General features: G+C 47.0%; 1 protein-coding gene across 8 annotated transcripts in view; it reads right to left on the bottom strand.

Annotated features, from left to right (window-relative positions):
• Positions 1–3,849: 3,849 nt before the first annotated feature.
• hgs (hepatocyte growth factor-regulated tyrosine kinase substrate) overlaps positions 3,850–16,943 on the bottom strand; it is a 41,043-nt gene continuing 27,949 nt past the window's right edge. For all 8 annotated transcript variants that reach the window (XM_072483666.1, XM_072483659.1, XM_072483660.1 and 5 more), the window contains 5 exons: positions 16,563–16,740; positions 12,659–12,792; positions 8,623–8,736; positions 7,317–7,412; positions 3,850–6,621 (listed from right to left, as the gene is read on the bottom strand). In XM_072483666.1, the coding sequence (XP_072339767.1) occupies positions 6,541–6,621; positions 7,317–7,412; positions 8,623–8,736; positions 12,659–12,792; positions 16,563–16,740 (603 nt within the window). In that variant the 3' untranslated portion in view covers positions 3,850–6,540. The remainder of the gene's footprint in view (positions 6,622–7,316; positions 7,413–8,622; positions 8,737–12,658; positions 12,793–16,562; positions 16,741–16,943) is intronic.

The raw sequence follows: 16,943 nt of genomic DNA, 5'->3' as shown, positions 1-16,943 counted from the left end.
CACCTATCAAATTACTCTGTTTGATCCTTTCAAACTCCATGTATGTTTGACCAAATTCTTTCCTTAAATTTCTAAACCTTGGTCTGTAAGCTTCAGGCACTAGTTCATATGCACCTAAGATGGATTTTTTCACCTCCTCATACGTCCCAGATACCTCCTCCGGTGATGCAAACACTTCACTAGCTCTACCTATCAGCTTTGCTTGAATCAGTAATGATGTAGCCATCTGGGATGGCCACATACAAAGGATCCTGGGAAATATGGCCACCTGCAAAGGACCATGTGAAATATGGTCAACCCAGGACTCAGACGCTCAGAGCTTATGTATATTGGCAACTCAGATAACTAGACGATATCGAAACCCCCAGCTACTTTGCATTCTAATGGTCCATTTCCCTAGAACAAAAGACCTGTACTCAGGTAACAGATACAGAAACAGACTCATCGGCGCCACTCCCTTTGCTCAGGGAGCCAAAAATCCACGGTCAATGACCGCTCAGAACACGCCCCGCCATCAAGGCACCCGCCCCTTTATTGGCCAAAATCGAAGGCAGTAATCGAAGCCTGCCAAATTATTGGGTCCAAAGCTAAGGAACGCCCAAAAGAGCGCAAAACCCCAGAAGGGTAAAGAAGTGTTCAGTCTCTCTTGGCCACGACCTACACCTAAAACCAAGTGTAGCATCACGACCAGAAGACAAGTTCAAGACCAACGATCACTACCAAACGGATGAGCCCTGCAGAAACGAAGTCACTTCTCCAGACCCAGCCACACAAGATCTGAACAAAGACCTTGTTCCTCTGCATAAAGCCGGGTGCCTGAAGTTAAGTACAGGTTGTTGCAGTGTTAGGTGTAATTTAGCTTGTAGTGCTTTATGTTGCATGTCGAAGTAATTCTTGTGTGTAAATAAACTATCATTGAACTTGAACTAACTGGTTGTTTGGTCTTTGATCGATATCCGGTAAAACCTTGTGGTGGTATCATTTGATACCTAGCGACTCTGAAAAGCAATATCATCGTTAATAACTGTCATATCAGCATCATTATTAAAAGAGCAACAATACCCACATGTCCTGTGGCCATTTCATTCGTTTAGCTACCTTCTCAAATGAAATGAAAAGGGCTGCCTCCTCCTTCTCGTCAAACCTTGGACATATTTAAATAGATCCCCACCAAGCCTCCGACTATGACGCTCTTTCTCACTATCCTCATCACTATCATCCAGCTGTACGTTTCCCTTTACGTCTGCCTATTTTAACTGACTGTCATTTTCTGAAGTTCAAACTCTATCTTTTTCCCTGATCTGTATTTCCCTTTCTTTTTGTTCTGCTAGGGCTATTCTTTCTTTTCTTCTTTCTTTTTCCTCTCTATCTCTTTAGTATTCAAGCTGCTTTCATTCTTTCTCATGTTCCATTTGTTTAAGATGTAACAGAATTTTTGCCATTTCCAATGAGTCAAACTGTATGTCAGGCAACTTTAAATGCTTAGCCACCACCATAATTACCTCATCTTCGCATTTTGTCAGGTAATGTTAACTGCAATGTTTTTGCCAAATCTAACAGTCTGCTTTTAATCTCTGTCCGTAAGGTACTGCGTGTGACCGTCTCCACCCCCAAAAACTTCTGAGCCTCTGAAAGAGCCATTGCCCACAACACACTCCTTACTTAAAACGAAAATACCACACCTGAAAAGCAACCACAATATGCTCACCCCTCACTGTCTTTAAGTTCACTAAGCCAATCAAATAGATAGACTTTTATACCCCTCGACCCCAATTTGTTATGGGCCAGGGTTTAGAGAACCACAAAGTGTATCATGGAGTTCACCTGACCCACAACTTTTAATAGATTGTGGTATGGGGAGCTCACGGCACACTCTACAGGCGTGGTACAGCAGAAATAGAAAAGTATTTTTTAAAGCAAAACAATGTTTATTCTATGAACACAAGTTAACCTTTTTAAAACAGTGAACATCTTAGCAACCATTAATTCAAATACAACCCCCAAAGAATACAACACTAAGTAATCCTTAATAACTTCCCAAACAACATCCAGAAGACAAAAGAAACACCTTTTAACAGAAGCACATCAGGTTTACATTCACTACTGAAAACATTTATAATTCGGAATTCACCAAATGATCAAGAGATAGTCTTTTCATGGCAGAGAGAACAGCAGTACACCTGCTTTTGTCTGGCTTCAGCTCCAACACTGAAAACAAAACCAAAAAAACAGACACATCCAAGCTTTTCTCAAAGTGAAACTAAAAAGCAGAGCCAGAGCTCAGCTCCACCCACACTCTGACATCACTGCAGTAACATGAGCATTCAAACATTTCTTAAAGTGACATTCTCATGACAATGTATCTTATTTTTAAAACTTTCCAGTATGAACTAATGCGGTCTCTTTTAAAAATGGGTCAAGACGGTCAGCCTTTTAGTCTTTACCTTCCAAATAATCAACGCTAACTCCCCATAATCCAGAGAGTCCATATTCCGACCCCCACCACATACTGCAGCCGCTGATCTTGTTAATCACCTCATGCACCTGTACAACAGCCTTGTGGCCGGATGATGATCAGATAATATCCAACACAACAGCAAAAGAGAGAGGCCACTCTGCCCGTCATGCCTGTGCAGCCACTTCAAGAGTTGTCCAGTTGGTATCACTTCCCTTACACTTTTCTGGAGTCCGAATGACTTCATGAAGTGGCAGAGCAGCAAGATAAAAGGAAGCACGTCGTGCGCTCTGAATCTGCGGGGTGGAGAATCAGCCTGCTCAGTCGCATGAAGAGTCAAGGACAGAAACCAGTCACCCTGAGCGGACACCATTCTCAAATCGAGACACAGCCAATGACAACCCTTTACCCAAAGGTGTGCAAAACCTTCAAGTATTTATCCAATTCCCTTTTGAAAGTTGTTACTGTATCTGCTTCCATCACCCTTTAAGGTAATGCAATCTAGATCAGAGTTTTACAAACTCAGACCCACCCGTGGGTGGGTCACGGAGCAATCGGATGTGGTGCTGCCGATTGCGGCAGAAGCATCCAACAGCCACGAACGGCTTTTAAATCGAGGACGCTGGCTGCAACTGGTCTTTAAATGCAGCGACAGAGCGGTCACACGCCCGGCACGTTGACTCTTGTGCTTTTCGTGCAAAATCATAGAGGAGGTTCCTCCATTTTGTAGCTGCCAGCAAGCAAGCAACAGGACCGTGTGAAGAACTGAAGATGGATCATTTAGTAATAAGGAAGAGAGGGCCAGAGACACAAACGGGCCAGGATCTCACAATTGAATCTGCTGGAGAGAACTTCACAGGAGAGTCCACGGCAGGACAGAGCAGTGCTGGTGAGAGCTGTATCCAGAGTTCCAGGGCCTCTGGTGAACAACCCCATTAAGAATAAACTGAAATCGGGAACAAAGCAGTAATAAAGATGATTTATTGAGGTATGGCTTTATTAAGTGTGCCAATGCAAATCAGGCTGCAAAGCCCACGTGTGTTTTGTGCAGGGTAGTGCTGGCAAATGAAAGTTTAAAGCCCTCAAAACTTCAAGGGCATTTGAAGACTAAGCATGGCGAGTCCGAGGGCAAACCTCTTGCTTTTTTTCAATGGATGCAGCGAGAACTTAAATCGTCAGCTGAAGTCCTTAGCAGAAGTGTAACAGTGAATGACAAAGCAAGTGAGATCTTGAGGACCAGTCGCATTAAAGGTAAGTGAAAATGGTGGGCCTGAAGGCCGGCCGGTTGGTAAAACTGGATCCCGGGAAAAAAGATCATCGTAACCCATTGTTTAAAAAGAAAAACATTATTTCTCAAATAAACCACACACCGATTCCGCGGAAGTAAACAAATATGAAGGGAAAAATGTTTATTAAATATAAAGTATTAAAATGAGCTGAAATGGTGAGGAAAGCTGAACAGTGTTGAATGAGGGAAAATACACAAGACAGAGAGACATGTTCATGTACAGCAGAACAGAACGTGTGTGTCCAGTACCTTACTGACATTAAACTGGTACGTCATCTACCCAAACTACAATGTAAATTATCCTGTACAATATTATATTGCAAATGAATAGACTATTTTCAATTTAAACATGCACACCCTATTATGAAGCGGAGTTTCTTTTTTTCTTTAAATTAGACATTTAATTGTTTATGTTCCAAAGAACACAAATATCCGACAATGACTGCACAATATACAATATGCTATACGGATGACAGCTACTGATTACGGTTAATTATATCGAGCTCCATTATTACGCAGAGACAGTTCATGGAGGTTAGTAACTTCCACTGCTAAGTGCCTGCAACTCCAATGGCAGGGGGGGGGGGCATGGCAGAGGTCAGCAAGCAGCCAATTGTAATGTCCACCAGTTACTTAGGTCAGAGGAATGAATTTCAAATCCGAGTTGGTGATTCTGTATCGTTCAACCTGGGTGTGTAACACGTGGCCACAATCAGACTGCAATGTAACCTACAATCAGGACCACTTGTGCCAACTGTCATGGTTGCTCTCTCTTTACCCTCGACCCTTCTGCTATTTTAAAAACATTCTCTGTTGCTGCATTCCGCATATTCCTTGACAAGCAAAGGAGAAAGGGTGAGTGACAATCGAAGAAGCAGGCAGTTTAATGAACAGAGCCTCCATGAGGCTCCCTGTGTTTAGACCCCTGTATAGTACCTTCCAAAAATACAAAGTCAAGAGGTTAGCTCAGGCAGTGCTGACTCGAGCAGCCCAGGGGTAAAATGTTTGATGCACGCAAACCTCACAAACAAGAGTTTGACTTGATTCACCAGGACAACAGCTTACTGATAGGAGCATTCCCCCATACGGAGTTTAAAAGCGGAGTGAAATGGGACACAGGGACCAGTCCCAATATGGCCACTGGTGGTTTCTCAGCCGACTCACGGAGCAAGAGTGGGGAGTGGCCGGCATACTCGCCAGACATGAATTTGCAACCTCGGGTTGATCAGAGGCGACAGCTACCCAGCGAGGGAGTTCAAGTTCCTTTGTTCTGGAACATGCAAGTCCCTTCCCTCTGCCAAGGCATGTCCCAGTCTCACAGAAAGCTAGGAAAGTGGAGAGGTGAGCATGTAGCAGCATCCCTGCGATTGGAGGTGGGGTTGGTAAAGAGAGAAATACAAGGTGTGTTTTGCTTTCCAGGTTACCATGCAGATGCCAGTTGAGGACAGCTGTGATTTCCCTTCCCCACCCCATGTTGGATGTAGTCAGGCCCCCTGTTGAAACTAGGGGGAGAATTTTAACCTCACCTACTTTTTGGGGAAGATGAGTTTTGAGTGGGGGGGGTGTTTATAAACAGCGTTGGATCCAATGTTCTACATTGTTCTGAAGCTAATACCGGGGGTTAAAAAAACCTTGCATTGATATGGCGCCTTCCCCAGCCTCAGGAAATCTCAAAGCACTTTATAACCAATCAGATAATTTTAAAAAATAAATTTATTAGAGTGCTAATTCATGTTCCAATTAAGGGGCAATTTAGCGTGGCCAATCCACCTACCCTGCACATCTTTGGATTGTGGGGGCGAAACCCACGCAAACACGGGGAGAATGTGCAAACCCCACACGGACAGTGACCCAGAGCCGGGATCGAACCTGGGACCTCGGCGTTGTGAGACAGCAGTGCTAACCACTGTGCCACCATGCTGCCCTCCAATCAGATACTTTTGAAGTGTTGTCATTGTTGCATTGTAGGAAGTGTGGGGCAGCCAATTTGCACGCAGCAAGCTCAGCAAACAGTAATGGGACTGATCAGATAACCTGTTTTTGTGATGGCTGTTCAGGGGTGATTATTAACCAGGACAGTGGTGACAGCACCCCTTGCTCTTCTGTGAAATAGTGCCAGGAGGGTGGGGGGGATACACCTCAGTGCCTGAAGAAGGGGGAGCAAATACCGGTGGATGGAGGAAGCCAGTTACTAAAAATGTCACTTGCTACCGGAAAGAATTGTCAATACAGTTACAAAAAGTAGTTTCGGTAAATGGGGAGAAACAGCTCAACCATCTCCGTTGCTCAAATTACACGACTGAGTGATTAAAACAACCAGGGTGCGGTCGTTTTTGGTAATAAAACGTGAGTGGGGTGGAGTGGAAAGAAAAAAGAAAATATTCCAACAAGGAAACCCTATCGAAACACCCATGAACTCTCAAATTCTCCCTCGTTCAAAAACAAAGCAAGCATCATCCCCAGTAGCTACATCGCACCAACAGGCCTCCTGCTTAAATTCAATGTCTTGAATGATCATAATGGTCCTTTGCTTCATTCACTCTCACACCGAGAGCACACACAGTAATTGGAGATTTACCAGTCAGCAGTCAAATCCATGCCAGTCTTTCGAAAGGATCGGTTTATGAAAGCCAGTATGAATTATGAATTTGAAAAGTGAATCCGTCAAGTGGCACCGTACAGTCCTAAATTTCTTTCTTGGCTCCCCTCCAATAATTAACTGGCTATCCGCATTCCCAGTATGAGGGTGACTGCTCCCTCCCTCACTCCCCCCGAGAGAGAGAGAGAGAGAGAAAGATTAGTCGAACGAGATGAGCTGCGCCTCGGATCCTGGCTGCTGCTGTGGAGGTTGCTGCTGTGGTGCTCCAGGGGGTGCCATCTGCAATAAAGGAAAGGGAAGAGTTAAGATTCAGCCAGATGCTGGTTGCCAGCGACTCCTCATTTGGCGTTGCTTTGCTCCGGATAAGTCACCACGCACCATGACAAGTCACAACGGAATCTCACAGACTCAAAACACTGGCGAGAAACAGTTTTAATTGGCCGAACCAATTCCGCAGGTTTGATCCCGGCCCTGGGTCACTACGCTCTTGGTGCAGGTGTGACTTTAAACTCAACACCTGTTTCTCACGAAGCTGGGGGCGCGGGTATCAGTGAGTAGCACTCTGGCCCAAGTCCACCCCAGATAAATAAACATATAATCCAGGTGGACACTCCAGTGTAGTACTGAGGGGACTGTTACACTGTCAGAGGTGACATTTTTCAGATAAGAAGTTAAACAGAGGCCATAGAATCCCTACAGTGCAGAAAGAGGCCATTCGGCCCAGCGGGTCTGCACCAACCCTCTCAACGAGCACCCAATCTAGGCCCACTCGCCTGCCCTATCCCCCTAACCCCACCCAACCCGCACATCTTTGGACACTAAGGGGAAGTTTTTAGCACGGCCAATCCACCCAACCCGCACATCTTTGGAGAGCCTGAGGAAACCGGAGCACTCGGAGGAACCCCACGCAGACACGGGGAGAACGTGCACTGCCCAAACCTGGATTCCTGCACACATACTGGCCCTCCACTTACCTGCTGATACATAGGCTGCTGTGCTGGAAGGTAAGACTGCTGCGGAGGTAAATTGCTCATGGCGGGGTCCTGAGCTGGTAGGGTAGACATCATATTCTGTAGGAGAGCAACAGAGTTGCTTATTGTATATAACAAAGCTTAGATGCCAAAGCACAGGAGAGCAGACTGTGTAAAATACCAAGCTGCATGTGCCCTGTAAATACAGGTCCCCATATTATAAATACACTGTAAATACAGGCCCCCATATTATAAAAACACGAAATATAGGCCCCCATATTATAACAACACTGTAAATACAGGCCCCTATATTATATAAAACACTAAATACAGGCCCCCATATTATAAAAACACTAAATACAGGCCCCCATATTATAACAACACTGTAAATACAGGCCCCTATATTATATAAAACTAAAACACTAAATACAGGCCCCATATTATAAATACACTGTAAATACATGCCCCCATATTATAAAAACACTAAATACAGGCCCCCATATTATAACACTGTAAATACAGGCCCCTATATTATATAAAACACTAAATACAGGACCCCATATTATAATTACACTAAGTACAGGCCCCCATATTATAAATACACTGTAAATACAGGTCCCCATATTATAAATACTGTAAATACAGGCCCCCATATTATAATACTGTAAATACAGGCCAGTATATTATAAATACACTAAATACAGGCCCCCAAATATAAATGCACTAAATACAGGCCTCTATATTATAAATACAGGTCTCCATATTATAAATACGCTGTAAATACTGGCTCGCAGGTTATTATAAATACACTGCAAATACAGGCCAGTCTATTATAAATACACTAAATACAGGCCCCAATATTATAAATACTGTAAATACAGGCCCCATATTATAAATACACAAAATACAGGCCTTTACATTTTAAAGACACTGTAAATACAGGCCTCTATCTATATTATTGCACAGAGGAAAACGCCAAACATTCACTTCTCTGGTTCTGCTCAACAATGTGCAAGTGTGTGATGTGTCAGAGTTCGTTAACAATTAGCCCCTTTAAAATATACTCAACAAAACCAAATCCTTTATAGAAATAAAACGCGAACAAATACTTGATCATACCCAGATTTCGGAGGACTAATTCTTTTCATGTCTTTCAGGATGGGGTTGTATTGAATCTCTGAAGGATTATGATCAGTTTTATTGGGGATATCTCTGACCTCAAGAAAATCCATTTGGCAACCGCAAACTTTAGGTATTTGGTATTAACCACAGCTCAATGATGAGGAAGGATAGCTGCAGTAGTGCCTACCTGCATGTTATATGGCTGGTAACCCATGGCAACAGACTGGGAACCCATGTATCCCAATCCAGCTGACTGAGGCGGCTGGGGAAGCGTTCCGCTCTGTGCCTGCGAAACCGCATTCTGCAATGGAAGATTCACAATGAGCTGATACAGAATTGGAAAGTGTCCACGCACGCACGCACGCACGCGCACGCAGCCCAGAGGCAGAATAGCCCCCTGCGCGCACGCACACAAGTAATGAGCTTTCTACTCCCTTGGCTCTGCAAATAGAAGGCTCGAGTATTTGTCATGGGAGCCTTGTGGTGAATATTTACTGGTACTTGACTATCAGGGAGAAAGGCACCTAAGCAAGTCTGATCCTGTGCTCCTCAGCCCGAGATTCCAGCAGGGGGATCGAGATGGGGTTAAGGTGGCTGATTTCCTCTCTCTTTAAAAAAATTTTTTTTAAAAGAGTACCCAATTAATTTTTTCCAACTAAGAGGCAATTTAGCGTGGCCAATCCACCGACCCTGCACATCTTTGGGTTGTGGGGGCGAAACCCACGCAAACACGGGGAGAATGTGCAAACTCCACACGGACAGTGACCCTGAGCCGGGATCGAACCTGGGACCTCGGCGCCGCGAGGCATCAGGGCTAACCCACTGCGCCACCGTGCTGCCTTTGATTTCCCCTCTCTATTACAGATTGCGGAGGACCAGGTAGGTCCAATCAGCTGTCCACGTGGAGTTAGCAACCACGCTGACCTAACCCAAACTCCCCAAGGAATGCAACAAAAATATAAAACACTGGACAATCTCAACAGGTCTGACAGCATCTGTGCAGAGAGAAGGAAGCTAATGTTGAGAGTCTGGGTGACTCAAAATTCCTACCACCACAACAATAGGCTTTTTCCATGTATTCTTAACAGCCATATAGAGTCGACTATATATCATCTGCGTTGTGTCACTAAACACAGGGCAAGCTTCTCACCAATACACAATTCAGTTCAAAATCACAACACAGGCGCAGATATTCTTTACAATGTCAAACACTGGCAAAAATAGAATCAAACGTAGCCTATGAACACCCCATGTTAAATGTAAGTCCTCAGCACCTGGCCCATAGCAAGCAGAGATAAAAGTCACCTAAAAACCTTCACCCCTTCCAATTAGTGTGAATGTCCTTTTTTTAAAAAACGAGTTTTATTCCAGACATATTCAAAAGTACAAAATCATAAATAAATCCAAATATTCTCCACATCACAGTATATGCAAATGTTTCCCCCATTTCACCCCCTCCCCGCGATGAAAAATTCCTCTAACATGGTCATGAACAGTCCTCACCATGTCTCAAAGTCCTCCGCTGATCCCCTCAACTCGAACTTAATTTTCTCCAGCTGGAGAAAGTTGTACAGGTCCCCCAGCCAGACCGCCATTCCAGCAGAATCCTTCAGCGGGCAACTAGAAATGCGAAGGCTACAACGTCGGCCTTCCTCCCCTCCATCAGTTCCGGCATTTCCACTACCCCAAAAATCGCCACCATAGGGTCCAGCCCGGCCTCTACCCTCACAATCTTTGATAACATCCCAAACACCCCCTCCCAGTATCTCTCCAACTTCTCACAGCCCCAGAACATATGCGTGATTTGCTGGTCCTCGCCCACACGTCTCACACTCATCTACCACCCCCTGGAAGAACCCACTCATCCTCGCCATAGTCATATATACCGTGTGCGCCACCTTAAACTGAATCAAACTCAACTCATCCTCGCACACGAGGAGGTAGAGTTCACCCTGCGCATTGCCTTACTACACATCATATCTTCTCCCCCCCCCGCCCCCCCCCCCCCCCAGCGCTGCTTAATCCTCAACACTGCGCTTCCCCAGCCACACATATATATCCCCAATTCTACCCTCCCCTTCCACATCTGGGAACAGCAACTGCTCCAACAGTGTACACTCTGGCAGCGCGGGAAACTCTCTCCACTCCTTCCGCCCAAAGTCCCTCGCTTGCAGAGACCGGAATTCGCTTCCCTTCGGCAGCTCCGCCTTCTCCCGCAGCTCTTCCAGACTTGCAAACCTCTCCTCCAGATATAGATCCCTCGCCCTCACTAGCCCCACCTCCTAACATGCCATCCATCTCCCCCAGCTTAAACCCATGGTTCCCACCCCCTCCAAAAAGAAATATACCACAAGCAGCATGGGGGGGGGGGGGGGGGGGGGGGGGGGGGAAAGAGGAGGCAGTTGCCCCATTACAAACTTATTGCCCCTTAATAAGCAATCATTTCTAATAATACATTTAGAGACCCAATTTTTTTTTGTTCCCAATTAAGGGGCAATTTAGCGTGGCCAATCCACCTACCCTGCACATCTTCGGGTTGTGAGGATGAGACCCACGCAGACACGGGGAGAATATGCAAACTCCACAGACAGTGACCCGGGGCCGGGATCGAACCGGGGTCCTAGGCGCCATGAGGCAGCAGTGCTAACCACTGCACCACCGTGCCACCCTGTTAACAAACAATCAATGGCAAAATCACCCCACCCAAGAAAAAGCCCCCACAATACCCGCATCTTCCGATCTCTGTGGTTCCAGCTCCTCCAATTCCCATCAACATTCAGTTCTTCCCCCAGTTTATGATCTGTAATCAAGTCATTGGCCTCCTTTGGGGTTTCAAAATGGTACTCCCGACCGTCACAATTTCGCCGGGTACAGTACCCCAAATTGGATCAGTAGTCTCCGGTATAAAACCGCTTTGGCCTTGTTGAATCGGGCGCACCTTTACACCAGCTCTGCTCCAATGTCCTGACGGACCCTGTTCCCCTCCCATTCGCGTTTCCCCCTGGCCCACCGCAGGATTTTCTCCTTCTTCACAAACCTATGGAGACTCACTATCACCGCCCGTGGTGGCTCCCCCGCTCTTGGCTTCTGCCTTAGGGACTTATGCGCCCTGTGCACCTCCGGGGCCTTGTCCAGCACCCCCTCAGCCACCAGCCCCGCCAGCATCCTTGAGACATATCTCGTGGCACACGTGCCTTCCACACCCTCCGGCAAGCCAATGATAAGCAGGATCTGCCTTCTGGATTTTTATCTTGCTTCTCCACCTTTTCACTTAGCGACCTGCAAAGGTCCCCTAGGGGCCCCACATCCGCCTGCAACACCACCACCTGATCACTGTGATCGGACATCACCTCCTCCATCTCCTGGATCTGCGGCCCGTGCCTCCAGACACTTTTCGACTCTCTCCATCGATCCTTTCAAGGCCGCTACCGCTCCTTCAATGGCCTTCGATCGATCCTCATGCATCGCCTTTCGCTGCTGGCGGAACTCCTCTCTAATAAAACCATCAATTGTTCCAGCTGGGGTTTTCCAACTCGCCACAACCCCCTCCCCTCCGCCATCTTCTCAACTGTTACTGCGCCACAGGTCTCCTCCAGTTCCTTGGCCAGATCTTTAACCTTTTTCTGCTGGGTCTCTTAACCAGTAGACATGCCATTTTTTTTTTGGGGGGGGGGGGGGGGGGGGGGAAGAAGAGAGAGTTTGGACTTCTCCACATTTACAGCTACACGTTCCTGTCAAAATTCCCCTGCTTTCGGGTAAAAAGATCTCAAACCAAAGCCTTCGAGCCGCAGCTGCCCTGTGTGTGACCACTCCATGGTCAGCACCGGATGTCTCCTAGTGTGAATCTTCTATACACAACTTCAGGAAGCAGAGAATGGCATTGAAACAGGCAGTACAAGTGAAGGAAAGCGGGCGACAACGGGGGTGGAGAAGAGAGCAAGGGACATGCACCAAGAGAGAAAAAGTGTGCGATGAGCGATTGACATGGAGAGGTTGAAAGTGAGACAGATACAGCTGGGAAGAAACGCGAGGAGGGGGTAGTCTTTGGGTGGCTAAGGAGAGAAACTGACATATAGTTCGGAAAGTTAGGACCAAAGCCAATGAGTGAAACAGAGTCAAAACTGCTGCTTTAATCTAACACCAAAAATAAGCTCAACATCATATAACACCACAGTTAAAGAGAAACTGGGGTCCAGGCCAGAGAAGATTAGTGTGAGACTTACCTGGTAATTCTGTGCAGGAGTTGGTTGGTAGTTTGAATATCCGGTGTTTGTTGTGGGCACTCCCTGGCCTTGCTGGGTGGACTGACTGGTTGGAGCTGCTGGCTGGTACATGTAAGGATTCACCATGTTGGGATCTGAGGTGCACAGGAATTGTATGATTGCACACAAGATATGTAGCAAGAGAACAAGCATCCACATGTGCTATCCCACAGATTAAGGAACAGGAGTGCAGAGAGCCTGAATGTGGAGTAATTAAATTGCCTGAACTGATCTGTATGCACTGGCTCTGAATAAAGAACAAAGATACAACTATTTAGCCACAGTATACAACCTACATTGGCACTCGCGTCCCAGCATTCTGAACTATATACCAGTCTGGCAAGGCCCTGATTTTAAAATTCTAATCCTTATTTTCAGATGCGTTCATGGCCTCCCCCACTCCTACCTCTCGTACCGTGTCCACAACCCTCCATTTCTGGTCTCGGACATCTCCGATGTCCTTTGACAGTGCCATCAGCTGCTACATTCTGGAATTGCATCAATAAACCGCTCCATTTTTTCATTTCTCACTCCCCTTTAAGACGCTCCACAAAACTAACACCCTTAAGGAAGCTATTGGTCACTAGTTCCTAATGAGACTTGATGGTGAATTTTGTTTGCTAACACATTTTGGGATGGAAGCAATCTCTCTTCAGTAACGATGCAACTAATTTACAATAATACACAAGGGTCACAGGTGCTCAACATCAGTAACAACAGCAGTCCCAGTCCAGACAGAGAAACAACAGCAGTCCCAGTTCAGACAGGGAAACAACAGCAGTCTCAGTCCAGACACAGAAACAACAGCAGTCCCAGTCCAGACAGAGAAACAACAGCAGTCCCAGTCCAGACAGAGAAACAACAGCAGTCCCAGTCCAGACAGGGAAACAACCGCAGTCCCAGTCCAGACAGGGAAACAACCGCAGTCCCAGTCCAGACAGGGAAACAACAGCAGTCTCAGTCCAGACACAGAAACAACAGCAGTCCCAGTCCAGACAGAGAAACAACAGCAGTCCCAGTCCAGACAGAGAAACAACAGCAGTCCCAGTCCAGACAGAGAAATAACAGCAGTCACAGTCCAGACACAGAAACAACAGCAGTCCCAGTCCAGACAGAGAAACAACAGCAGTCACAGTCCAGACAGAGAAACAACAGCAGTCCCAGTCCAGACAGAGAAACAACAGCAGTCCCAGTCCAGACAGGGAAACAACCGCAGTCCCAGTCCAGACAGGGAAACAACCGCAGTCCCAGTCCAGACAGGGAAACAACAGCAGTCCCAGTCCAGACAGAGAAACAATCGCAGTCCCAGTCCAGAGAAACAATCGCAGTCCCAGTCCAGACACAGAAACAACAGCAGTCCCAGTCCAGACAGAGAAACAACAGCAGTCCCAGTCCAGACAGAGAAACAACAGCAGTCCCAGTTCAGACAGGGAAACAACAGCAGTCTCAGTCCAGACACAGAAACAACAGCAGTCCCAGTCCAGACACAGAAACAACAGCAGTCCCAGTCCAGACAGGGAAACAACCGCAGTCCCAGTCCAGACAGAGAAACAACAGCAGTCCCAGTCCAGACAGAGAAACAACAGCAGTCCCAGTCCAGGCAGAGAAACAACAGCAGTCCCAGTCCAGACAGAGAAACAACAGCAGTCCCAGTCCAGACAGAGAAACAACAGCAGTCCCAGTCCAGACAGGGAAACAACCGCAGTCCCAGTCCAGACAGGGAAACAACCGCAGTCCCAGTCCAGACAGGGAAACAACAGCAGTCTCAGTCCAGACACAGAAACAACAGCAGTCCCAGTCCAGACAGAGAAACAACAGCAGTCACAGTCCAGACAGAGAAACAACAGCAGTCCCAGTCCAGACAGAGAAATAACAGCAGTCACAGTCCAGACACAGAAACAACAGCAGTCCCAGTCCAGACAGAGAAACAACAGAAGTCCCAGTCCAGACAGAGAAACAACAGCAGTCCCAGTCCAGACAGGGAAACAACCGCAGTCCCAGTCCAGACAGGGAAACAACCGCAGTCCCAGTCCAGACAGGGAAACAACAGCAGTCTCAGTCCAGACACAGAAACAACAGCAGTCCCAGTCCAGACAGAGAAACAACAGCAGTCACAGTCCAGACAGAGAAACAACAGCAGTCCCAGTCCAGACAGAGAAATAACAGCAGTCACAGTCCAGACACAGAAACAACAGCAGTCCCAGTCCAGACAGAGAAACAACAGAAGTCACAGTCCAGACAGAGAAACAACAGCAGTCCCAGTCCAGACAGAGAAACAACAGCAGTCCCAGTCCAGACAGAGAAACAACAGCAGTCCCAGTCCAGACAGGGAAACAACCGCAGTCCCAGTCCAGACAGGGAAACAACCGCAGTCCCAGTCCAGACAGAGAAACAACAGCAGTCCCAGTCCAGACAGGGAAACAACCGCAGTCCCAGTCCAGACAGGGAAACAACCGCAGTCCCAGTCCAGACAGGGAAACAACAGCAGTCCCAGTCCAGACAGAGAAACAATCGCAGTCCCAGTCCAGACAGAGAAACAATCGCAGTCCCAGTCCAGACACAGAAACAACAGCAGTCCCAGTCCAGACACAGAAACAATAGCAGTCCCAGTCCAGACAGAGAAACAACAGCAGTCCCAGTCCAGACAGAGAAACAACAGCAGTCCCAGTCCAGACAGAGAAACAATAGCAGTCCCAGTCCAGACAGAGAAACAGCAGTCCCAGTCCAGACAGAGAAACAATAGCAGTCCCAGTCCAGACAGAGAAACAATCGCAGTCCCAGTCCAGACAGAGAAACAACAGCGGTCCCAGTCCAGACACAGAAACAATAGCAGTCCCAGTCCAGACAGAGAAACAATCGCAGTCCCAGTCCAGACAGAGAAACAACAGCGGTCCCAGTCCAGACACAGAAACAATAGCAGTCCCAGTCCAGACAGAGAAACAATCGCAGTCCCAGTCCAGACAGAGAAACAACAGCAGTCCCAGTCCAGACAGAGAAACAATCGCAGTCCCAGTCCAGACAGAGAAACAACAGCAGTCCCAGTCCAGACAGAGAAACAACAGCAGTCCCAGTCCAGACAGAGAAACAATCGCAGTCCCAGTCCAGACAGAGAAACAACAGCAGTCCCAGTCCAGACAGAGAAACAACAGCAGTCCCAGTCCAGACAGAGAAACAACAGCAGTCCCAGTCCAGACAGAGAAACAACAGCAGTCTCAGTCCAGACAGAGAAACAATCGCAGTCCCAGTCCAGACAGAGAAACAACAGCAGTCCCAGTCCAGACAGAGAAACAACAGCAGTCCCAGTCCAGACAGAGAAACAACAGCAGTCCCAGTCCAGACAGAGAAACAACAGCAGTCCCAGTCCAGACAGAGAAACAACAGCAGTCCCAGTCCAGAAAGGGATCACAGATATCACCAATGGGAATTTGTTGATTGCACGCTCTGGAACACTAAAAAAGACAAATCCTTCAGTGGGCAGCACCTCATCAATTTGAGAGTTATCAGCATCTCTGGTCTTCTGCCATGTACTGATGCCAAATCCAAGTTTGTTGACAATTTGATCATTCCGGGCCAAGACAATTGGTCAATCAGATAATTCAAGAACATGGAGGATATATTCAGCACAAGTGCAGAATGCAAACCTACAGCCAGCATTTAAAATTATTGTTTTTCTGTTTATTACTGTTGTTTCTTTCATTTGATGTGGGGGTGACTGGCAAGGCCAGCGATTGTTTTAGAACGATTTTGTCTTTTTTAAATTTAGAGTACCCAATTCTTTTTAGCACCCAATTCTAGCTTTTTAGCTCTCCATTCTAGATTTATTTGTGGAATTTTAATTCCAATTGGTGGGTGCGGGGTATCTCACCTGTTCCTGAGACTGGCATGGAGGGATAGGGTCCGGTGCCCGGTTGCCCCGCCTGATTCATGTACACAGTGTGCATAGGAGATCCTTCCACTGAGCCAGAGGGGCTGAACGTGCCGGGGAAGCTGGTTGGACCTGCAGGCTGATATATAACACCACTAGCAGGAGGCATGGACTGGAGCTAGGCAGAAGGAGAAACTCAGATGAAACAGGAGTGTCAAGATCAATTACTTTCAACATCTGATGCAGTGATTCAGCTTTGCAAGTCCCACACAATGAATCAGCAGGTCAATCCTATGGCGGTTTCAGAGGTGTCCTTTGACAGTCCACAGTCATACATGGTGTACCACCACGAGGAAACTCTGACGAATAGAGCACTCCTAA

This window comes from Scyliorhinus torazame, chromosome 18 (assembly GCF_047496885.1).
Source record: "Scyliorhinus torazame isolate Kashiwa2021f chromosome 18, sScyTor2.1, whole genome shotgun sequence".
In the NCBI taxonomy this organism is placed as follows: Eukaryota; Metazoa; Chordata; class Chondrichthyes; order Carcharhiniformes; family Scyliorhinidae; genus Scyliorhinus; species Scyliorhinus torazame.
The sequence above is the reverse complement of the archived record's forward strand: the minus strand, read 5'-3'. Positions and strand labels throughout refer to the sequence as shown.